General features: G+C 36.1%; 1 protein-coding gene across 3 annotated transcripts in view; it reads right to left on the bottom strand.

Annotated features, from left to right (window-relative positions):
- The window catches only part of Adam9 (ADAM metallopeptidase domain 9), a 125,900-nt gene that overhangs the window by 17,281 nt on the left and 83,104 nt on the right, over positions 1-25,515 (bottom strand). The window contains exons 16-21 of one of the 3 annotated variants that reach the window (XR_002386350.2): positions 22,614-22,797; positions 11,978-12,058; positions 11,621-11,726; positions 5,428-5,521; positions 4,543-4,678; positions 2,834-2,978 (exon numbers count right to left, since the gene is read on the bottom strand). Coding sequence is in view for 2 of the 3 variants with exons in the window: in XM_004855321.4 (XP_004855378.1) it covers positions 2,834-2,978; positions 4,543-4,678; positions 11,621-11,726; positions 11,978-12,058; positions 22,614-22,797 (652 nt within the window). In the remaining variant the exon portion in view is untranslated. Of the gene's footprint in view, positions 1-2,833; positions 2,979-4,542; positions 4,679-5,427; positions 5,522-11,620; positions 11,727-11,977; positions 12,059-22,613; positions 22,798-25,515 lie in introns of those variants that run through there. The other 2 variants (XM_004855321.4, XM_004855322.4) reach the window with 2 other exon arrangements.

Below are 25,515 nucleotides of genomic sequence, written 5' to 3'. Positions count from 1 at the left end.
TAGGATGACCTAGATCTGACATTGACCAAGGCATGGGATCCCAGCACTGCTTCTCAGAACTTTTATGTAGAAATTCTCAAGGGTTTCCTCAAGATTTGGACAGTATAAAGAACACACAAGAAGAACTTGCTATCTTGGCTTTTCCTTACAATAGCCGGCCCTGCTTTCTCCAGGCTGTTCTTTTATCTTGCTTTTTCCTCTTTTACTCAGCTCAAACTCGCTCTGCAGAACCAGTTTCTACCCCACTCTTCACTTTTACTTTCTTGAATAAACTTGGCCACTGCTTTTCGCTCATTTTGTTCAATTCTTTGTTCAAGATGAGAACCTGGACTCTAACTCCTGAGGGAGAGGCAAGCAACCCAGAACCCTGTAACGTTTAGTTGGTGGCACTTTTAGAAGCAGGATATCTGATAACACAGTCACAGAACACAAACAGGCACAACAAGACATCAGCAGAACATTCATCTCAGCCTTGTTCAGAGTAGTAAAGATCTGGAATCTGGTAATAGAAACATGAATTTTTTCCCCCTGCAATACTAGGGGTTGAACTGAGGATCTCTGCACTGAGCTACATACTAAAGCACCCTTATTTCTATTATATGTCCTTCTGTGGCTAGTAGTCTCCATTTCGTTGGTGCTACAAGGTTGTTTCTTGCCTCCAGGATGGAACCACTTCTCATGCTCACGTTTGTCTTTGACCCAGTTAAACACCTCCCTTCCCCCTTCCCATGCCCTTTGACCCAGTTGGCTCTCCTGTTTCTTTCAACACCCCCCCCCACCCTCACCCCAGCAGTCACACCCTGCAGCTTCTCTGACAGTTCCTAATTATCTCCACAAGACTATAGTTAATCCTTTCCCTGCAAAACCTATGTCATGCCTCCTCAGGCTTCTCTCATAATTTTTACAGGACCACATTCAAGATGTTGATTCTGGCCACTCCTCAATATACTCCCATTTCCCAAGATCTCTCTTCCATGTAGGCTGCCCATGCTGCCCATTTGTCATGCTCAAAGCAGTCATGAGAAACATTGCCCATTTTCCTGCCTCTCCCTGTGTAACAACAAAAAGTCAGGAAAGTCATGCCTGGCCTGAATGAGGCCCTCTGAACAAACATGCAGTCTTCAGCAAACAGTAGGAAAGGGCCATGCTATGCTCAACAAACAGAATGGATGAACATAAAATTTAGGACGGGATATACCATCTCCCGGGCACCAAGGAGTCCAGTTTTATATGCACACCTGCACTGACTGTCCTTGGACCCTCAATCATTAACATTCCACTCCAGATTCCTTAGCCCTTCCCAAACCTTATAAGAACCTAATTTCCCTCCTCATTGGATTATGAAATCTTCCCCAATTTCAGTCTTTGTTCACAACTGGACGGAATAAAGCTTTTACTGCTCATACCAAAGACTGTGGCCTCTTGCGTGCTATTTGTAACACATATCCAGACTTTTTTACTTTATTTTATTTTTTATTTTGAGACAGAGTATTGCTAAATTGCTATGTTACCAAGGCTAGGCTTGAACTTGTGATCCTCCTGCCTCAGCCTCCCAAAGTGCTACAATTACAGGCACATGCCACCATGTGTGGCTGAAAAGTAGTTTTTTAATATCATGCAGTATTTATGTATTTATCAACAGAGAAAATGAACCGCAGCTACATGTAGTAATGGAGATAAATTATTAAGTAACAGTAAGGGAAAAGGTGAGATATATGTGCGAGACATCAAAGCATTCTAAAAAGTATAAAAGCAAATAAAAATGGTACTATGTATTACCTAGGAATATATGCATATCAGTAGAAGCAAATCATCACCTTAAAACTGCACTCTATAATAAACACTCAAGAACAGTGATTAGAGGTCCTATCAGTACAATTAGAAACAGGGAAGTTGAGTTAGCCACTCCCTTCCCTTCATTCAACTGTAAACACCACCATAATGATCACCCATGCTTCCACTGTCCTAAAAGTGGTACAAAATGGGATAACAAGAGTTTAGGAGATCACTGACACCAGTTAGGAGAGGCAGTGGGAGGCACCTGCAGTAGAGGTATCTGACTGTAAATACTGGAAGCCTGAGCTATTGGGCTCCCTTTTTGTCCTTTTGCCTGTTCCTGCTGCTACTGTCCTGTGATCTTCAGTAAACACAGCTACTTTACTGTTTACTACGAGGTGTATGTCTGGGAATTCTTTCCTTATCATACAGAAGAACTTGGACTATTTTTGGCCCATTCAACTGTAACACAATTGCTGAGACAATTAGGCCTTTTCAGGAGCTCAGTACCAGGTCTTGGGAACATGTGCTAGGGAAGCCAGATATTGAAACCAGAAAGACAGCAAGTAGACAAAAAAAATAGTGATCACCTAGCTCCCACGTCATTTCCCAATCTTGGTTTCAAGGCAAGGCATGTTTAATGTCCAGATCCTCTGAGCCAAGGACTCTGCTGGTATTCCTTTAACTCAAGGACCACCTAGAATGCCCTCAAATATTAAAAAACTATCTATGTTCACATTAGTTCTATGTAACCCGTTTATTTTGGTACCAGGGATCGAACTCAGGTCCTTGCGCTTGCAGGGCAGGTGGCAAAAACAATGAGCTAAATTTCTGGCCCTATGTAACTCTTTTTTAATTTTTTTTTTTTCTAGTGCTAGAGGTTGAACTCAGAGCCTGGTGCATGTTAGGCAAGCACTCCACCACTGGTCTACAACCCAGCCCTTTTTTAAATTTTTTAACATGCAATACTTTAACACAGTAAAGAAAATAATTTTTCATTTTAAGCTTATGATTTCTGTAGGAGGAGTACTGGAGAAATATGTCGAGGAGCACTTACCGGCTGTTGAGGAGCACCCACTGGCTGTCGAGGAGCACTTACCAGCTGTCTAGGAGCACCCACTGGCTGTCCAGGGGCACCCATTGGCTGTCGAGGAGCATTCACCGACTGTCTAGAAACACTAGCTTGATTTTTGCCATCAGACCTGAAAGATATGATTATTTTTGAGCTAACCTAAGATTAAAATACTTCCAAATTACACATCACATGAATTTTTCTTTTTCCTAACACAGGATAATAATTTAGGTAGTGGTGGTGACAATGCCAACCACAAGAGCTGAAGTCTTTAGGGATTTTTATCAGCTTCCACACATGATTAATCCTTATCATACTAAAAAGTATTACTAACCATGTTTTATAACTAAAAAGCTGAAAACTAAGAAATTATGTAATTTGATCAATTAGGCCAGTATACCCTAATATTTCTTCTCAAATCTCCTATAATCACAGAAGAGTTAAAAACATATTCTCAGACTACACATACAGTATCTGAAGTAGTCACTAAAAAATTAGGAAGTACAGGGTTATAAAATAAGGTTGCTTAGAAAAACATCAGCTAGGGCCGGGGATTTAGCTCAGAGGAACTGTGCCTGCCTAGCAAGCCCAAGGTCCTGAGTTTGATCCCTAGTACCAAAAAAGAAAGACATCAGCTATATGTTAGACATCGAGGTGCCAGTGAGTCAGCTAGGGAAAAATTTGGCACTGTCTGCATAGACTGGTCAGTCAGAACTCTAACAGGCAGTAAGAGAAAGAGTAGGAAGATAAATTTGTTTAGAAAACACTAGAAATTAAAGCAAACATCAAGACACTCTGGAAAATTATTATGTAAAGAGATGAGAGGCACCAATGAAGCAAAGATGAGCAATCAAGACTAGCGATGGGCATTTGGAAATCATCATCATAATAACTACTTATTAAGTAATTACAATGAGTGGGTTTTATTTACTAATATTTCCTCATTTAATTCTTACAAAAACATTCCCATTTTATAGAAAATAAACCAAGGCTCAGAGAGCTTTATTTATAGTTTCAGTTCATAATTCCACCAAAGGAGAAACCTAAAACTTGAATCCAGATCTGATTACAAGCTCTATGCTAAAAAACTACATTTGGACACCAACTCATTAGAAGTGATTACCGAAAGAGTTTTATGAGAGCTCAACACACAGACTAGCAATGTCAGGTGTCAGAGTTACGACATGCTTAACAATCTTCTACCAAAACTCATAGCTTAAAGTCTATTTAAAAAACTGAGAATTGAAAGCCTTCCTCCATAAGAACTGAAACAAGAGGGCCAGGGATTTAGCTCAGTGGCGCCACACCTGCCTCACAAGTGCAAGGTCCTAAGTTTGATCCCCCGTACCAAAAAAAAAAGAACTGAAACAAGAAAAATTTTAACATTTGCATGTTTTTTTACCCTATATTTTAATTTCTAATTAAAGAAACCAGGTATCACATCCTGAAATTCTACTTACCCCACTCTCACAAATCAGCATTAAACAAATGAAACCACAAGGGCATTGTCAGCAGCATACAGCACAATCATTTCCATACCTTTAAACCCATGATTCTCACAGCAAAGGAACAGAGAAATAGCTTAGAACCCAATTTTTAAAAGACTGACAACTCCTATGATAGGACTAACACCATCAGTAATTGCTCTAAATTACTTAATAGAAATTAAAAAGCCAAAATCTAAGTACTCATACATTTGTGATCTCTTCTTTCTGAAGTACATTTTCCGTAGTTCATCTCTCTTGATGAAGAGAAAAGTAGCAAGCACAATAAGTGGAACAACCAAGAAGAAGAACACCAGAAGTCCATCCCTCAATGTAGTGCTCTTTTCTAGAGAGATGAAAAGTATTTTAATGGCCATTAAACTAAGTGTTAACTCATCCTACCCAGAACATATCAGGTGGTTATAAATGTTTTACATTAAACTTGAGACACTTCTAGGTAAATGGACACACCTAGAGACCATACTCTTTAAGTGAAATAAATTGGACCCACATGTGTAAATATTGCATTGTTTCTCTGACGCGAGAAACCGAAAGTGTAAATAAGGAAAATAATAATAATAATAATAATAATAATAATAATAATAGATACTGTTGAAGAAAATATTCAAATGGGAAGGGGAACTAGGGAGGGGGGAGGGGAAAAGGAAGGAAGGGAAAAGAAAAACAGGAATAGAAGAAAAAATGGAAACAAAGCTTTTGTGAATGAGGAGAAGAGGGATTGATGGGAGGGGAATGGGGAAAAAGAATAATAATCAAGATATATCATGTACAGGTACAAATTCCCTATGATAAATGTGACCATTGTGTATATCTAAAATGTGCCAATAAAATTAATTTTAAAAAATCAAATTGATATAAACTGAACAGATTGAGGAGTCTTGCTCATACTCCATCCCTATCCACTTCATTTTTGTCTTCCCAAATGTAACTGCTCTTATTCATATCTTATTTAAACTTACAGTATTTATTTTCACACATATACAAGCAAGGCCAAATTGTTAACCCTTTCTTACACAAAAAGTAACATACAATAAACACTGTTTAGGAGATCACTTTTTTCATTTATCTACATACCATTCTAAAACATACATAAAGAGCCTCTTCATTTTCTGCATAAGATTCCATTGTGAGGATGTTCTACTCATACTTTGATTTTTCCAGTCTTTTGCTATTGCAAAAAATGTTACAACGTCTCATTATATAGGTTGAGGCATAGCTACAGAATAATTTCCCAAAAGCCAACTTGCTCTATCGAAGGGCAAATGCAGTCACCACAACTTAGCAACCCATAAATATGTAATAATTTCTCACAGCCTCCCCCAGAGCCAAAATTTTAGACTTTTGCCAACCTGATTAGTGAAAAATTGTATCTCACACAATTTTAAATTACATTTCTTTTTTATACTGAGTTGTGCACTTTTTGTGTTTAAGGCAATATTGTTATTTCCTTTTTGTGGTCAGTCTTTTGACTAATTTTCTACAAGAGTTTTTAATTCTTTTTTTCCTTTTTAATTTCTAAAAGTGCTTTATATCTATTTTAAAAATCAGCTTTTTCAGTGATGTATGATGGAAATATTTTCCCCATTTTGTCATTTGTTTATGGTACAATGCTTTTCTCTGTGCAAAAGTTTATTATTTTTGTATAGCTGAATTTATCACTGTTATTTCTCATGGGTTATAGAATTTGAGTTTCATTATAGCTTTTTAAAAAAATCATTAGCCAGGTGCAGTGGTTCATGCTTGTAGCACTCCGGGAGGCTGAGCCGGGAGGATCACAAGCAGGAGGATCACAAGTTCGACCTCAGCCTGCACTGTTTAGTGATTTAGCAAGATCCCATCTCAAGCTCAGTGTAAAGGTCCTACATTCAATTCCCAGTTCCACACATACAAAAATGATCATTAATTATGGCTTGGAATATAGCTCAGTGGTAGAGTCCTCAGCTACAGTGCACAAGCCCTGGGTTTGATCCCGTGCACTGAAAAAATTTCATTAATTAATAATTTGTTCTGTGTTCTTTAAAGAAACAATACAGTAATGTAAAAAGGGAATGCTAAACTCTGAAATTCTCATGATTCTAATTTTGTAAAAGTACTACAAATTTCTGTAAAAAGTTATATAAAAACATATGTGGAAACATTCACCCCAATTAAATATCGCAACATAAAAATCACAGCAAGCTTAATATTTCACTTTATATTTAGTAATGACTAGACAAAATTAAAATGAAGGCATACAACACTGTCAATATTATGTTGAAATTGATACTTTTATATTGTTTGGTATCATTAATTTAGAATTTTTATCAATAATCATAAAAAGGATTATACCTTCAATCTAATAATTCCATTACTTGCAATTTATTCACCTGAAAAAAATTCATATGCCTTAAGATGTATACTATAATGTTAACAGAGCATATCAAGAACTTAGAAACAACCTAAATGTCAAATAATCAGAAACAGCTAAGGCAAGTTACAGCATACTTCTACATGGTCATTAAAATCCACAAGTCTGCTTTCATGTCTAGCCATCATGGGACTAAAACTAGATCTGTCAATTAACCCAAATGGCTCAAACAATCAGACAAAATATATGAAACAACAGTTTTCAAGATCCTGGCACCAGCAATGAGGAATTAATGATCCCTAAGAGAGAAACTTTACACCTGCCCCAGTTCACTACCTAGAGAAAGTTAACAGAGCATAGGAGGGTGGGATAACATAAGCAAAGGCCAGTGGTCTCCCTGAGAGGACAGATGGAGCAGGCATTCTGGAGAACCTAAGGAAACTGGAGTGCACTGGACAAAGTGACAGAACAAAAAGAGGTACAGAGAGAATCTGAAAACCTGCAATGGGTTCCCCTCAAAACTCAACTGGACACTGATCAATGGTTCCATTTTGGGAATCTATCAAAGGCTAGAGGAAAAAACCAAGTGAGGGCATTAGTGAGTAAAATTTCTGCAGCTCTCAGGATGAGGCCACGTGTATGTTTGTACAGCTTACATCAGAAAATCTCGTAATTAATGTGGTACTGACTGTAGACAAGAAAGGGTTTTGCCTTGGTAAAGGGGCAAAATCACCTGCCAAAGGCTGTGTAGGTCACACCTAACTAAGCTTACAGGACACACAGAAACAAATTATGTCCAAGAAACTTAGCCTACGAGAACAAAGCTTATTAGTACCTAATAAGGTAAAATTCATGATTTCTAGAATTCATGAAAATATTACAAGGAATGCAAAGAAGGAGGGCAATGTGATACAAAATGAGGGAGAAAAAAAATCAATCAAAACTGAGAAGTGTTACCTATTAGATAAGGATCTAAATATTAAACAGAAACATTCTGCTGGAAGATAAAATATATAAAACTCTTAAACACATACGCATAGGCAAGGACTTTCTGAATAGAACTTCAATTGCACAAGAAATAATATCAAGAATGAACAAATGAGGGCCGGGGATTTAGCTCAGAGGTTTCGCTCCCTGCTGTGCAAGCACAAGGACTGGAGTTTGTTCCCCGGTACCAAAAATCCCCAAAAAACAAAGAATGAACAAATGAGATTATATCAAATTAAAAAGCTTTTGCATACCAAAGGAAACAAATGACAGAGTGAAGAAAGAACCTACAGAATGGAAAAAATTTTTTGCCAATTACACCTTGGAGAGAGAACTAATATCTGGAATATACAAAGAATTAAAAATTAGACTTCCCCCCAAATAAAAGAAATAATTAAAAAATGGGCAACTAAATGAATAAACACTTCTTAGCAGAAGTACAAATGGCCAATAAACACATGAAAAAATGTAAATGATGCTGGTCATTAGAGAAATATAAATTAAAACAACACTGAGATTCCATCTTATTCCACAAAGAATGGCAAACCTCAAGAAATCAAAGAATAACATGTTGGCAAGGCTGCGAGGATAAAGGAATCTTTCTAAATTGTTGCTAAGCACCATGATAATCAGTAAGGAGATTCCTTAAAAACTAAAATAGAAATTCCATTCGACACAGGTAGGACTAGGGAACTTCTAGGTATCTTCTCAAAAGAGTTAAAGACATCATACCCCAGTGATGTATGCATACCCATGTTTATAACAACACAACTCATAGTAGCTAAATCTTGGAAGCAACCTGTATGCCCATCAACAAATGAATGGTAACAAATGATAAAGAAAATGTGGAATTTGTGCACAAAAGAGTACTACTCTACCATAAAGAAAGGTAAACTTGAGTCATTTGTAGGAAAATAGATGCACCTTGAGACCATAAATTTAAGTGAAATAAATCAGATACACAAGCTTAAATATCATCATATGGTTTTTCTTATATGAGAAACCCAAAATATAAATAAAAAGCAAAATAAAAGATAACAGGAAGCAGGGAGACAGATCTTTCTCAAAGGGGAAGGGAATGAAGAGATGAAGGGGAGGAAGAGGGAGGAGGGGGAAGAGGATAGAAAAAGGAATTAAGGTGTGTTATGTACATTCAGCAACTTCTCATAATGAATGTAATCATTATGTACTACAAACATGTACTAATAAAAATTTAAATTGTTTAAATATTTTTAAAAACTGAGAACCTGAGAAGAAATAGGTAAATTAGCAGTGATAGCCAAAGAATTCAATATTCTTCTCTCAATAGTTGAGAGACAAGTGGGAAAAAAAATCAGTAAACATATAATAAGATTTGAATATCTATTAGTTAATATTAATTAGAACATTCAAAAATAGCCAAGTACACATTCTTTTCAAGTGTATACAGAACTTTTACAAAGATAAACCACATTCAGGGTACTAAGACAAATTTCAAAAAATATAAAAAGATTCAAGTCATACAAATATCTTAACTACAGTAGAATAAAAATTTTAATTAAAAAAATAAGATACCATAAAATCCCCAATATTGCAAAACTAAATGAAACATTTATAAATAAACTGTTGAGTCAAAGGAAAAAATAAAAACCTATCAGAAATTTCCAAATGAAGGAAGATATATCTAAATTATGGGATAAAAAAATGGTAGAGAAAAATTGACAGCACTGCAATGCCTATATTAGGAAGACGAAAGGCCTCAAATAAATGACCTTATTTTTCACCTTAAGAAACTAGAAAACTTGAAAAAGACAAGAAAATATGTATTTGTTAAAAGAATTGCATTCATAATGTATGAAGACTCTCCAAATCTCAAGATGACAAACTAACCAACTAAAAAGTTGGAAAAAATTTGAATAGATACATCACTTAAGAAAATATGGGGATGATAAATATGCATGTGAAAAGATGCTCAACATCATCAATAATTAGAGAAATGCAAATTAAAACTATACTTCAGGAAGAACTAGGACCCAAGTATTCCCCTGCTGGGTATCTTCCCCAAAGAATTAAAAGAATCATACCACAGTGATATATGTTCACCTATGTTCATACCAGCACAGTTTGTGATAGCTAAAACTTGGAAGCAGCCTAATTGCCCATCAACTGGAGACTGGATCAAGAAAATGTGGTTTTTGTATAAAATGGAGTACTACTCAGCCATAAAAAATGAGAAATTAGAGACATTTATAGCTAAATGGATGCACATTGAGGCCATACTCTTAAGTGAAATAAATAGGACACACATGTGTAAATACTGAATAGTTTCTCTAGTGTGAGAAACTGAAAGTGTAAATAAGGACTAAAAAGTATGAAAGATAATGTGAAATAGGAAGGAAACGGGCAAAGGGGAAGGGGAAGTGGGAGGGGTAGGGGAAAGGAAAGATGGGAATGGAATTAATATGAGAAAATGAAAAAATGGAAACAAAGTCTTTGTAAATAAGGAGGGTTGGAGGGGTTGAAGGGAGGGCAGGGGAAGGGGGAAAAATAAGAACCAAGAGAGATTATGTAGAGGTGCAAATTTCCAATGATAAATGCCATTATATTGAATACCTAAAATGTACCAATAAAATTAGTTTTTTAAAAATAAAAAATAAACTATACTTAAGGGCCAGGGATTTAGCTCAGTGGTGCTGCGCCTGCCCTGCAAGTGCAAGGTCCTGAGTTCGATCCCCAATATTGGGAAAAAAATATCACTCACTATATATCTAAAATTAAAAATACTGACCATAGCTAATGTTAGCAAGCATGTGAAAAAACTGGAATCCTCATAACTTGGCAGTGAGAATGCAAAACAATATACAGTAATCTATAAGGGATACCTGAAACTACATACACTACCGAACTTGCTGCAAAAAGTCTATAGTCTAGCAGGGAATAAAAACAAGTAACTAAGTAATTATTATAGTATGTGATGTACTAACAGTTCTAGGCTGATTAGTTCAAATTTAGGAAGTCAAGGAAAAAGTCTATAAGAAGTAAGATATAAACTGAAGCCTGGGCAACAATTAGCTAAGCTCCAACAAAATGGAAATAAAATGGCTTGAAGGCTCAGCAGTAAAAGAGAGTTGCCTATTAGAGGAAATTAAAGAAGTTACAATCTGAGCATAAAGAGGCTGGAAAGATAAGCTCAGGAAAATCATGCAGAGCATTTAAGCTATGTGAAAGATTTGGGGAATTCATGCTAACAGCAGTGCAGAAGCACTGAATTAAAAACAGGACACTGACATAATCAAAATTAAATATGTGAAGGAAAACACTAAAACTTTGCAATGTAATGTGGAACATGGATTATAAAAAGCAAGATGGGTGGGCTGGGGATTTAGCTCAGTGGCGTCGCACCTGCCTCACAAGTCCAACTTCTAAGTTCAATCCCTGGTACCAGGGGTGAAAAAAAAAAGCAAAATGGAAAACGGAGGGCCTTGATATGAAGCCATTATGTAAGGCAAGGCAAGAAATTGGAAGAAATGGGGACTGAAATGGAAAAAGCTAGGCATGGTGGTGCGCCCTATAATCCCAGTTACTTGGGAGTGACAATTTGGTGAGAACTTGTCTCAAAATAAAATTTTTGAAAGGGCTGGGGATATACTTCAACGCTCCTTGGGTTCAATCCCAGTACCATAAAAAACAAAGAAAACAGCCTGGGATGTAGCTCAGCAGCATAGCACCTGCCTGGCAAGCACAATGTCTGAAATTTGAACCCTGGTACCAAAACAAACAAGCAAAAAAAAAAACCACTACAAAAATCCAGAAATATCTGCAAAGAATTTGGAAGGCATAATCAAGACAATTTAGTGTATAGCTGATGTGGGAGGTAAGGGAGAGGTATAAGTATACCCAATTTTTGTCTTGGGCCACTGGGAAATGGCTGTGATTCTCTTCAGTATTACTTGCCATTGTATGTAGGTCCACTGTCCACACTTCCTCCGTATCCTTTAGTCTCACAATTTGGGGGAGCCCAGCCATTTTCACAGTGACAATTCTTATTGCTATTACATACCTTCAAAACAATCAAAATACCACTTTTGTTAATTGTGAATGTTGCTCTTTCATCAACTATAGAATGTAAACCAAGACAAAGGACTAAAATACAAAATCATTTAAACTGTTTTTGAGAATGAAAAATTTATTGACAAATTCTCCAACATCTAAAAAAATCCAGAAATCTTTGGAATTCTCATCCAATACTTGGTGGGAATTCTCATTCTCCATCACTACTTTCATAAACAAACCAAAAGAGAATATACCTACCCCATGTCCATGACACTTTTCCTGAACATCACAGTCATAATTCAAAACAGATGCATTTACACACTGGAAATTCCTACAAATCTGAGATAAAAAAAATTAAGTAAAAGAAAAATCAAACACATTAATAAAGAACTACTCAAATTATATTATTGGAGAATTCTTTTTAAACTTTCCAGGAATAGTTAATTCCAATGTTACAGTTTTGAAAATGTAAAAAAAATGTGAAATTAATTAAATGACACAGAACTAATGATCACAAAAGACAAAGAATGATATAAAGGCCAAAAACAAAGGTAAAAGGACAATCTATCCTATAAGAATATAGATGCAAAGATTATACATAAAATATTTACAAATTGATTTTTTTAATCAAAAGTAACCACGTAGAATTGATCTTAGGACTATAGAAAAGTATCGGGAAATCTACTACTATATACCTCTCATAAGTTGTTACTATTAAACAAATATCAAGAGGACAGCTGATAAACTCTAAAACACTTCAATTATTTATTCTTCAAAAAAAAAAAAGAACATTTTGTTGGCAAAACAAAACCTATTATCCAGTGTTATATTAAAGTAACAGGCATTTCTATGAAAAGCAACATTGAAGAAATCATTATAAGGTTCTAGAAATTAGTTTGTGCAGTGAGATATGAAAGGGATGAGTCCTAAATGTTGAAAAAGAAATTGAAAGGTCTCACCTCAGAGCAAACATTAAACCAAAGACCTAAAGGAATCAGTTAAAAACTTAAAAGAAAGCCGAGCATGGCAGTGCACAGCTGTGCCTGAAATCACAGCACTCGGGAGGATCGCCGCGAGTTCCAGGCCAGCCTGGGCTACATAGTGAGTTCGAGGCCAGCCTGAACTGCATAAACAGACCCCATCACAAAACAGACAAACAAACTTAACAGAAGCTTTTCAGTTTTCTGGGAAACTGATACCTTTGCGAAAGGTGCTCTTCTGTGGTAAGTTAGGAAAAAAAAAACCAGAAGACCAATCTTTTTTTAAGACTGTTGAGTGCTATTTAAAGTTTTCTTAGATAACCAACTACACAAGACCAGAATATTTAAGTGCACTAATGAAATAAAGGACAATTTGAGAACAAATATATAATGATATAGTGAAATATTAAGTTATCTTTACTATTCTAAAAAATATACAGGTGTGAAGAATTGTGCTTAGGAGTCAGAGGGTTCTAAATACTGTTTCCTCTAATAATTTTCAGTCAATTTTAACATAGGAAATATATTCATGATTAAAAATCCAAAAAGTACACAAGATTCTACAGTAAAAAGTCATTTCTCATCACTCCTCTAGATGCCCAGTATCTTTAGATGAGATCTGAAAATACTTTTTTCATGCAACCATAAGTCTTTAGAGAAGACATTCGCCAATAGTTTCCCTATACAGTTAAAGAGTCTACTTTCAATAACTGATTAGCATTGCATACCTAGTTTATAAATTGTAAAGTATGCAAATTTTAGTTCAATAAAATTGTTTTCTTTAAAAAAAAAGTGCATATACCTGAAGCATTAAATAAGATCACAGAAATAAGATGACATGTGTCAATAATTGGCAGCTTTACTTTAATAAGCAGAAAAATTCCAAATTCTTTATACAAGAATGTGTTGTGATGAGTAATGTTTACCTTGTGGATTGAGTAGAACCAAACTATTTGGGGTAGGACAGCAAGGCTGCATTTTAAAGTGTTTTTATTGTAAAAGACAAATGACCAATTACAGATTATATTTATTACAGATATAACTAACACTTAATATTCTTATATATTAGAAGCCCTAAAAATGGCAACCCAATAAAAAGCAGTAATATATGAATATGAACTTCTCAGAAAAAATGCAGAACCTAATAAAAGCCATGAAACGATTTTCAAGCAGTGAAGTACAAATATTAAAAGAGTGATGCTGGCAACAGTGGGGGAAATAAGACATCTTCATATATAATTAGGAGAATGTAAATTGTTACTGCCTTAATTAAAAGGTAAATTGCCAATTTCTCTCAAAACCTTAAAATCTTAAAATCTCAAAACCTCAAAATCTTAAAAATTTATCTATGGAAGTGTTCATAAAAGTAGATAAGATTAAATTCAGAAGTGTTCAGCACTTGCCAAATAAACTGCAGTCAAGAAAATTTTCCATACTGGGGTAAAATAACTATCTATAATGAAATAAGATGGGATTTTCATAAAATGACCTAAAAGATCTGTGCCTTGTGTTGTTGAGCAAACACATTTTAGAACATTATTAAAAATCTAATCCATTTCTGTTTTTTCAGTTTGTGTATGGGGGGAGTTATATCTTTATAATGCCCAGAGAAAGGACTGCACAGATTTACAACATAGAATTAATAGTAGCTTACCGAGGAAAAGAGTTGGAAAAGAAACGAGTGGGATATCAGCAGGAAATCTTTGTTTTCTGCTTTTTACAATGTTTGTTTTAAATTTTTTAAATGATACATGAGACTCTCATATAAAAAATGTTTTCCAAAGGAAGAAAAAACTTAGATTGAGGCATAAAATAAAATCTACCTATTCACAAGGCACATACTTAAAACAAAATGACAGAAAAAAAAAAAACACAGCTGGACACATTTCTGTGGCTCTATTTCTAGGTTCGGTTCCATTGATACCTCAATATCTCCCCTCCTCCTTAATGCCAACAGTGTAATTATAGTAGCCATATAAGTCTTATCTGGGTGTGGTGGTGCACATCTGTAATGCCAGCACTCAGTAGAATGGGACAGGAGGATCACTGCAAGTTTGAGGCCAACATGGGCTACATAGTGAGTTTGAGGCCAACCTAAACTGCATGGCGAGACCCTGTCTCAAAATAAAAACAACAACAAAACAAACAAACAAAAAGAAGGGGGGGATATATAAAGAGTCTTAAAATCAGGTATTGTGATTTCTTCCACTGCGTTCTTTTTCAAAATTATCTTAGCTATTCTAATTCCTTTGTTTTTTCATATACATTTTAGAATGGTCTTATCTACATCTACAAAAAAAGCTTGTTGGAATTTGGGTAATAGAAGCATTAAAACTATGTATAAATTTAAAAATAAAATGATACTGAAAAATCAGACAAAAAAATCTACAGGCAAACTTGAAGTGTAGTAATAATATGGATTAAAGTCAAATTTAAGATAAAAACATTAAAATAAATTATAGGGACAGTTAAACTAATAAAATATATAATCCACAACTTGAATAGAATAGTCAAGAAACTGCCACAAATACAACATCAACATTCTTAGTGCAAAAATTTTTATAATAAAAAAATGAAGGGCTGGGGATTTAGCTCAGTGGTTCCACCATGTGCCTCGCAAGCACAAAGACCCGAGTTTGATCCCCGGTACCAAAAAAAAAAAAAATGAAAATGGGAAGCTACCAAGGACTTAAAACATTTCTTCCTCTAAATCTTCAACACCTTAAGAAGAACAGTAAATAAGAATGTAAGAATGTGAAAGATCTGAGTATGTAATTATCAAACACAAGATCCTATAAACAAGAGTACACACTTCTAAAACGCACTCATAACATTCATAAAAAATGATATGTGGTCAGCTCAAGGGTGCGTCACTCCAAACTCAAAGCAAATACGTGATGACTTCCACAGCAGAGAGTCAGTACATCTTCACAAAATTTTTGCCTTCTGTGCTAACATTTTGAGAAAAGAAAAAGGAATGTATTGGTTATTATTTTCAAACCAGATAACCAAACTTTTTTTCTGTTACATTACTTCAGAGAAAAATCTTACAACTCTGGTAACACAGAGGTTTGTTAAGTAATCAAACATCCACTACACTGTTCCACCATACTTCTAAGTTTATGGCACAGTAGACTCATTCTGCCTGTGAGTGTCAATGAAAGTCTCTGAAGATCAAGGCTGTACTATTTTCAATAAAGTCGACAGAACTTCCAATACTGCTTCTTAAGAATGGGGTACCAGTTGCCCTTTGTTTTTATATTTAATTTTTAAAATCAAAATAATATATTAACAGGGTTTGAAAAATCAAATAGTGCTGAAAGATTTATGACAAAAAAACTTTTTCACCCACTTATATCTAATCAACCAATGTCTTTCATGATACCAAAAGTTTAACTTTTTACACAACCACATAATGCCACTCCTCTACCTTCTCCAAGTACGTACTATTTAATATTTGCATCATTAATATTGAGGTATAATTGAGTCAGTACACAGTACTTCACTATTCACTGACCAAGTTCAGGACCTGGTGAGAGGCTAAAAATAGGCAATTAAAGGGTCATCTTTCTTTCCAACATAGCATTCCACATGCCTTAGGTACACTGCACCCCAGAATCACTTACGTGCCCAGTCACAGACTGCTCCGGCCAGCCACCAGCCTCCCCGCATAGAAGCAGAGCCTGCCTTGCTAAATTTACTGCATGGCTGAGAGAGCAAACCACAAGGCACCCTCTCTGCAGGCAGGCAGATTGGAAAAGAGAAGACAGAAGTGGCTGAGCCACTCATGCCCAGAGTCTCTTCTGAAAGTCATCAATATGATCAGTCACTTTTGTCTCCCTTGGAGGGGAGTGAAGAAGGACCGCACTGAGGTCAGCAGTGTTACCTTAATGTAAGTTCTTGCACACAGAAACATGCAAAGTTCAGAGTAAGCATCCCATTCCAACCCTGCAGACAGAAACACTGATGATTTCAAAACTAGGAACTCTAGTTCTCTTTTCATACAGTTTTTGTTTATACTACAAGTAGAACTGGCCTTTCTTGTTACAGGATTGGGCTTTGTCATAGCCTTATTATTTTCCTTCCCCTCAAAGAAGTTACTGTTGTCATTTCCTCTTTAAAATGTCTTCTTTCTCTAGAAACTTGCTGCAATCAGAAAACGACTGCTTTCCTGGCCCTGTACAGAGCTGATGTCTTGGAATTTCTCTTCAATACTGTTCTGTTCCCTTGACTACAATTCTTTCTCTTTCCATTTTACTTCCTTGTTGGAACATTACTTTAGATCAGCAGTGGTGAACTTACCAAGCTGTTTGTTATCACTGAAAGCTCTAAAAGGTTTGCCATCCCTGCTTTAGATGATTGTCTAAGAAAGGATGAATAAGAGGTGAATGTTCTGGGTACTGGAATGTGTGAGATGTTTTTACTATGTCCTCTAAACATGAAAGTAATGCTCCCATCTTCCAGAATTCAGCTCTGAATCTCATTTCTTTGTATGTGATCTATTCTTGATGTATTTTGGTTTTTGCTTCTGGATATTTTGAGGGTTTCTCTTCAGCAGTAAACTAAAATTTCACATCCATTTTCTGTGTCCATTCTTTAGAGATTTAAATTTGTTGGATCTAAAATTCTTTAATATATCCACTCTGGTTTCTACCTTTTACTCATTTTGAGCAAGAATTCTCCAACTTTGTTTAATAATCCACCTCAGGTTCAGTGCTGGGTGCATGAACTAGAACCAGGTACTATGGCGAGGACAGGGACACAGTCGTCTCACAGCAAGACAGCGAAAGTACTGTCAAAAATCCTACCTTCTGTTCTCCTGCCTAGAAGAATGGACTGCCAACTGTCAATGCTTCTTGGGCAGACAGGAAAGGCAGCCAAGGGGCTAACCTCTCTAAGTGTAAACTAAAAGCAGTTGTATTTGCAGTCCTGAGTTTTATCTTACTCTCATAACCAATACTTCCAAGTCAAGTCTGTCCAGGGTTCAGTGGAGCCAAGAGGTGGGGCTCCTTGTTCACGTCTTTTCGGATTCTATTGTAAATTGTAGGCCCAATGCTCTGTTGAAATAATCTCAGTTTTTCAAAATGTTGTCCAAATTTTTATTTACTAATGAGGTCTTTATTTCATGTTTTGAAGTGTGTTTCCAATTTATTCCTTTATTTTCTGAGCAGTTTTGGCAAAGAAGTAGATAAACGAATATGGCAATCTAGCAAAATTTGCAAACTTTTTTCCAATTCATATTTTTATTCTTTTTTTTTTTTTTTTTGGTACCGGGGATCGAACTCCAGTCCTTGCGCTTGCGCAGCAGGCGGCAAAACCACCGAGCTAAATCCCCGACCCCCATATTTTTCTTAACTTTATTGTACAACTGTGATGGTTGCTTCTAATGTCAATTTGACTGGGCCACTGGGGAGCCCAGATAGTCAGTTAAACATTATTCTAGGTGTTTTTGTGAGGGTGTTTCTGGAGAAATGTGATATTTCAATCAGTGGATTGAGTAAAACAGCCTTCCTAATGTGACATAACCTCATCTAATCAGTTGAAGTCGCGAAATAAACTGGAATTCCTCCTACCAGCCTGCTTTTAAGCTAGGACATCAGATTTTTTTCCCTGCCTTTAGATTTGAGCTAAAACTTTGGCTCCCGGTAGATTTCAAGCCTACTGACCTTCAGAACAACCCTATCAGCTCTCCTGGTTCTCAGGACTTTTAACTGGAATGTGGACTGGGGTAACACCACTGGTCCTGGATCTCCAGCTTTCAGAATTTGTCAGTTACCATAATTGTGTGAAGTAATCCCTTACAATAGATTTTATATATGTTTCCTACATACACATATAAACATATTTCTCTGTGTGTGTGTGTGTGTGTGTGTGTATCCCAGGGGTTCTGTTTCTCAGAACAATTTCTCATTGACCAATATTTCTCACGTTAAGCCCAGGCTAAAACAAATAAATATGGCCCCCAACTAAAATGTACAAATATTGAGGAAAAAGTACACTGGTCAGGATGTATAACTCAAGGATAAAAGCTACAATGGTATGAGGAAGAACTAAACACTATGCTTTTTCTACTAATTGCAGTCTCTTCTACAGGCTCCCTATTATGGTTTCAATGTTTGTGTCTCTCCAAAATCCAGATGTTGAAACTCTAACCCCCAATATGATGATATTTGGAGATGTGGCCCTTGAGAGGTACACAGAGACAAATGAAGTTATGAAGGTGGAGCCCCATTCTGATGGGATTAGTGTCGTTACAATTAGAGATGCCAGAAAGCTTACTCACTTGTGTTCTTGTGCTCTCTCTCTCTCTCTACACACACAAAGAATGAACCACTTGAGGTTCAGTGATTTAGCTCAGTGGTGCTATACCTGCCTTGCAAGTACAAGGTCCTGAGTTCAATCCCCAGGACCACGAAAAAAAAAAAAAAAGAAAGAAAAAGAAAGAATGAACCATTTGAGCACTCAAAGAGTTACCATCTGCCACAGGCCAAGATGTCCCAAAAGAAAACCTATGTAGCCAGTGCCTTGATCTTGGACTTCTCAGAACCATCCATTTGTAGTATTTCTGTTATAGCAGCCAAGCAGTTTAAAACACTCCCACTAACATCTAACTTCTGGTTTGTGAAGCTGCATAAACAAAGACGGACTATACCAAGACTTGACTGCAGTGATGTCTGTTTTATTATTTTGTTTGTTGTTTCACCGACATTTTTTCCATCTACCCAATACACTTTCTGATGTCTTTCTTTTCTGGTAAGTTCACCTGAGTCATCAGCTTCCCTCACAGCCATGGTTAAGCAGAGGGCAGGCAGGTAGAGTGGAGCACACAGCTCCGATCCTACCACTCATACTGCATCATTCCTTGGCATATCACAACTGGCCCTTCAAGTTCTGCCTTTCAGTCTTTTTCTAAGACATCTGAATTTCTCGCTAGAAGAACAACAATCCTACCAACTTTGAATGCACTGAGAAAATGGGAGGTTTGTCCTCCTCTGCTATAAGTGTAAAGGTCTGTGAACAGAAGGAAATAAAGCCAAGAGAGAAGCACCAAGGGAAGAGAAGGGAGAAGACACAAAGGACCATTATCTGAGATTCCAGATTCCAAAGGTTTTTGTTTTATCTGATCTCCTAGGATTGGAAACAATAAATTTCTCTTTATTCTTTAATCTAGTCTTGGTTGAGTTTTTGACAGATTTAAAAGTACTAACTCAAACAACAGAGCAAAATTTTACATATTCAAAAAAATCATATAATCACATACTACAGCTTCAGAAGTACGAAAGTATACTCATCAAGCAAACAGAATTAAGGACTATGCCTAAAGAAAAATACAGCATTACCAAACAATATTCAAGCCAACAATGTAAGATTATAATATAAACTACAAAAAGGGAAATACTGTATATGTATATATAAATTGAGTAAAAAATATTTTTAAAATATAAATGTAATGTTAGGGAACTTATTGAAATAAACTAAGACATCAAAAGATCAAAAGAAAATAGTAATTGTCTCAATTGCTATCAAAACACTACTGACAAAATTTCAAATCCATTCTTCTTTCATTCTTTTTAATCAGAATTAAAAAGATATTCGATTTAAATAATAAATATTATGCATCTCATGGCAACAGCCAAAATTACATATAATCTTGGAAAGCTATGTATATTTTCAGTTGTGTTAAGGGCATGACAAATACATACACTACTATCTTTATTATTCAATACTATTCTGAAAATTCTATCATTGCAATTATACAAATACAATAAGTCCAAATAGTAAATATCAGAAAGGAAATTAACTCTCTTCATTTACAGATGATGAATATTTACCAGAAAATGCTAATATAATCAACACAAAAATATCTATCACTAAACACATAGCCAGTAACAAAAAATAAATATATATACACACAAATAACTTTTTAAAAATACCAACAGTAACCCATCAGAAATATAAACAAAATAGCTTTTCTTATAAATAAAAAAGTAGAAAACACTAACAAATTAGAAAAATAAGAGGAAGGGTGCCTATTCATAACAAGTAAAAATGTAAAATAACTAGGCATAAAACTAATCAAAAATTAAAATGGACCTTTATTAACTGCACTTTTAAAACAAGACCCCAAAAAATGGAGAGACATACCATGTTCTTCTATGGGTGACTCAATAATGTAAAGATGTCATTTTTCCCCATAATAAATGTGTAAATTTAATGTCATCCCAACCAAAATTCCAAAGCGCCTTTTAAAATTGTTTTGCACCTTGACAAAATGATCTCAAGTTCATCTGAAATGATAAATAAATGAAAATAGCCAAGAAAGCTATGAAAAAAGAATACGGGGGCATTTGTATCACTGGATATTAAAAATATATTATAAAATCATTCAAACTAAAACGAAGGCAGAACTGACACATAAGCAGTCAGACAACTCAATGGATATAAGAATAATGATCTTATACTATTCTGAAGAAAGTCTATCAAACATGTAGTTTATGTATATGTAATATGAAGGTGAAAATCATAAAAGAAAGGAATAAAGGATCTGAGTGCATAAAAATGCAAACATGGCAAAAAGTGTAAGACGCAAGCAATAAACTGGGCAAGTGTGTGTGTGTGTGTGTGTGTGTGTGTACATTACACATGGCATAACCAGGCAATTTTTAAATCAACAAAAACATCACAAGGCAAATCACGAGAAATGAATTTATATTATAAGGCAAAGAAATTCAATACCACTAATAATTAAGAAAGTAAAATTTTAAAAATCACCACTGAAAGCTTTAAAATGGCTAAATTTTAACTATGGTATGGAGAACTTAAAATACTTTATATATAACTGTTGGTAGGGAAACTAATCAAAAACCTTTCCAGGGCCAGGGATTTAGCTCAGTGGTTCCGCCGCATGCCTCGCAAGCGCAAGGTCCCAAGTTCAACCCCCGGTACCTCCCCCCCCCCCGCCAAAAAAAACCTTTCCAAAGAGAAATCTGGCAAAACTTTACCTAAAACCTTAAAAGTATATACACTATTACAGTAGTTTAACCTTAGAATACAATTAGAATGTCCTGAAATTTTTATTTATAAATGCAGCATTGTTTATAATAGCTGCAATAATCAAGTTTACTTGCAATGACAGACACAAAAATATATGGGGGGGTTTTTAAGAAGTGAAGAACAGAACTAGAAATGGAGACTTAGTAGATACTGAAATAACTTGAGAGTTCACTCATCTGTATGTAACAGGCTACAGTTTGTTCTCTCAGTCTCTCTCCCTCTCCCCCTCCCTCTATAATATTCTATGTAAATTGTCTTCAACTTACTCTAGGATTCTGCTGCCTCATCTCTTATATATGGCTTAAGCTTGCCACAGCCTTTCAGTGTAGCACCTTATTCATTAATTAACTTTCTTAATTATATTAACTATATATTCTCCTCAAGAGGAATTTGGCCCAGGTTATTTTCTCATATGTAATCACTGGTATAAATCATGGGCTGGCTAACTCTAGGCTCACATCTGATCCAAACAGCTGGGTCAGCATGGCAAGCAGCAGGGGAAGGGCAGAAAGGGTGACATTTCTGGTACAGAGGGACACACAAACAGTCACATACACACTCAAAATCCTGGAAATCACTTAGTTGTCCCAATAATAGCAAACTGGCTAATAAATTTAGGTAGGGGAAAGAAACATGCACAGTATACTGCAAAATGGAAAATAGTTATATGATCCCAATGGAAAAAAATACAAACGGTTAATTATAGTTGTTCTTAATTATCTTCTTGGTGACTTTGTATTTTCTAAAATGTTTATAACAAACATAGATTTCTCTGATAATTAGAAATTAGTGGCCACTTACTTTGCATAATGATTTTTAATTTTTTTTCATTTTACTTTATAAGAAAATATTTTGATTACCTTTCCAACATCACATTTTGTGCCTTCATTTACCATTCCTGGATCTGGAACATCTGATCCTAGCTGGAAATCCACACCCCAACATTTTGTGCCTCGGCTAGGTGTCTGAATAATAGCAGGCACAATTCCAAATACAGGCATTTCTTGCACATTCTCACACTGAAGCTTTCCACACAAAGCATTCCTATAAAATGAAATAAATAATATGAATATAAAATAAAACCATATATATAAAAAAGAAAAATCACATGTTACATTGTATGTGCAAAATGTTTGCTGCTATTTGGCTGAAGGGAATCTGAAAAAAGAAAATATATGAGAGCAATAGAGGTCAAAACAGCTCTTTATAGTGAAGAAATGAAGAGCTAAATGGATGCAAATTATTAGGGAACCAGCTGGTACTAATGCACCTTCTTTTCCCATTCCTAAACCCTTTTCACTATCTACCTAGAGCTTAAAATTGTCTACTAAAGTTGTTTACAAATATGATTTTATAAATGCTACTACACAGGAAATATAGCAATACAAAATACAATCATTTTTCATGAAACAAGGAAGCTCCCTTCTAAACATGTTCTAAGGGTTAGGAATATGTCTCAGAGGTAAGGCACTTGCCTAGCATGTTCAAGGCCACGGGTTCAATCCCCGGCATTAAAACATACACACATATTCCAGTTTGCCTCACTGCCACTTGAAGCAATATCAAAATTCAATCATAGCTTCTTAAAGAGTTACAGTAAGGATTATATTTTGTAATATAAGTAAGAAAGGACCCTAGCCCTCATTGCCTGGCTAGCTCTTAGTTTGTTACCTAGAGACTCAATGCATTAACTCATTAATTCACTAATTAAACATTAGGACTCTATAAAGGCTTCCTGACTGAAATGTCTCTAAGGTCACGTGAGATAAATGCCTTTTCTACATCATCTGTGTTATTGTTTAGATCTACAATGTCTCCCCAAAATCTCACGTATTTAGAGATGGGGCTTTTAGAAGGTGATTGGATCAGGGAGTGCTATACTCATCAGTGGACTGATCTATTGATGAGTTTATAGCTAACTGTACTGTTAAGAGGAAGGGTCTGGTTGGAAGAGGTGTGTCACTAGAGGCATCTCTTTCTGCTTCCTAGCTGCCAAGAAGTGCATAGCTTTCCTCCACTATGCCCTTCCATCATGTTTTTGCCTTAGAGCCAGCTGACCGTAAACTGAATCCCCTAAATTGTACGCCAAATTAAATCTCTCCTCTTTTAATGTGTGTGTGTGTGTGTGTGTGTGTGTGTGAAATAGTATGTCTCAGTAACTAGAAAGATAACTACCACAAAAATTGGTACCAGAGAAGTGGGATCATTGGTATGACTTCCTAACCATAAGGTGTGGAAGCCTTTGGAACTGGTTTGTGGAAAGGGTTCAGAAAGTTTTGAAGACACAGGTTAGAGAAGCCCTACAATGTTATAAACCGAGCTTAATAGAAGATTCTAGTTGAAGCTCAGAGACCAGAATGCTGATCAGAATGTGGACAGTAAAGGCCAGGGTCAGGAAGTTTCCAGTGGAAACAAAGACTCCACTGGCAGTTGCACGAGGAACTATGTGTGTTACACTCTGGCAGAAAATTTATCTACATTTTACCCATGTCCTGAGACTTTGAGGAGACCAAGATTAAGAGTAGTGGACTAATTAATCTGGCAAGGAAAATTTTAAGGTGCCCCAACAGGCCACTGTGGTACAGGTACTGCTAGATGCGTTTTGCCTCACTGGGGTCAAAAGACAGAGTAGAAAATTTTGAAAACTTAAATTTCAACCAAGAAGAAATCATGTATAAAATTGGGGGGCAAAAGAGGTATGACTACTTAAGAAATCAGCACCATTTTTTTTTTTTTTTAAAAAAGGAACCAAGTATTGTGTACGGGGACAAGAAAGATGCCTTGAGGGCATCCCAGAAATCAGCAAGAAGGAAATAAAACAAAAATTTAAGGAAATATCTCTGGAAGGTAAAACTATATATGATTTCTTTCTCTAGACTTTCTTACATTTTATGCATTTTCTATGACAAGGATGATAAAGATGACAATGATGATAACAACAACAACAAAGATTACATTAAACCAGGTACTGTTTGTTCCTTTTTTTTGCCAAGTATTTTAGAGCTTTAATGAAGTATTGCATCGATGTAATTAGCTCTTACCTACCCCAAAACACCATATATATGTTTATATGCATATGTATATATATATATATTTTTTTTTTTTTTAATTTTACCTTCACCAGAGTTCTTTTTTTCTGGCTAGATGCCAGAAAGATTAACCAATGCTGGCTTTCTGTATAAGCAGTAATTTGGGTCTTTTGTTTCCTCCAGTATGACAGTGGCATTTTTATAGTTCACAAAAGGCAATATAAAGAAATACCTGAGTCACGCAGAACACACCGAATCAGTCCGCCCCCAGCAGCAATCCACTGGACACCCCCCTCCCCGCTCCTCTATATGGCCATCTGGTTCCACACTACAAAGACGCAGAGGACACTGGATCAAGAGACCACAGTACGGAGTCCCACCGCTCCTGCTCCCAGCCCAGAGGCAGGGGCTTCTGAGCCACCATCCCACTGCTCCTGGTCCAGAGGAAGGGGCTTCCCAGCCACCATCCCTCCCACTGCTCCCAGCCCACAGGAAAGGGTGTTGGGGCCACCAACCCTACCGTTGTGCCCGGCCCCTGTCCCACGTCACTCAGCTCAGAGGCGGTAATCCATGCGGGCGCCAACAGCACCCCTCCCCAGTCAAAATGAGAAAACACATAAATAAGTCTCAAAACCAGGCTTCCAGATCACCTACAGCAACCTCAAAGGGAAATGAGATACAACACTCTGATACTCAACCACCTGGACCCACTGAACTGGCAACAAAAGGGGAT

This window comes from Heterocephalus glaber, unplaced genomic scaffold, assembly GCF_053883595.1.
Source record: "Heterocephalus glaber isolate CG9 unplaced genomic scaffold, H.glaber_assembly_v1.0 deba00001461, whole genome shotgun sequence".
Taxonomy (NCBI): Eukaryota; Metazoa; Chordata; class Mammalia; order Rodentia; family Bathyergidae; genus Heterocephalus; species Heterocephalus glaber.
Note: the sequence above shows the minus strand (reverse complement) of the source record. Positions and strands in the feature narration are given on the sequence as shown.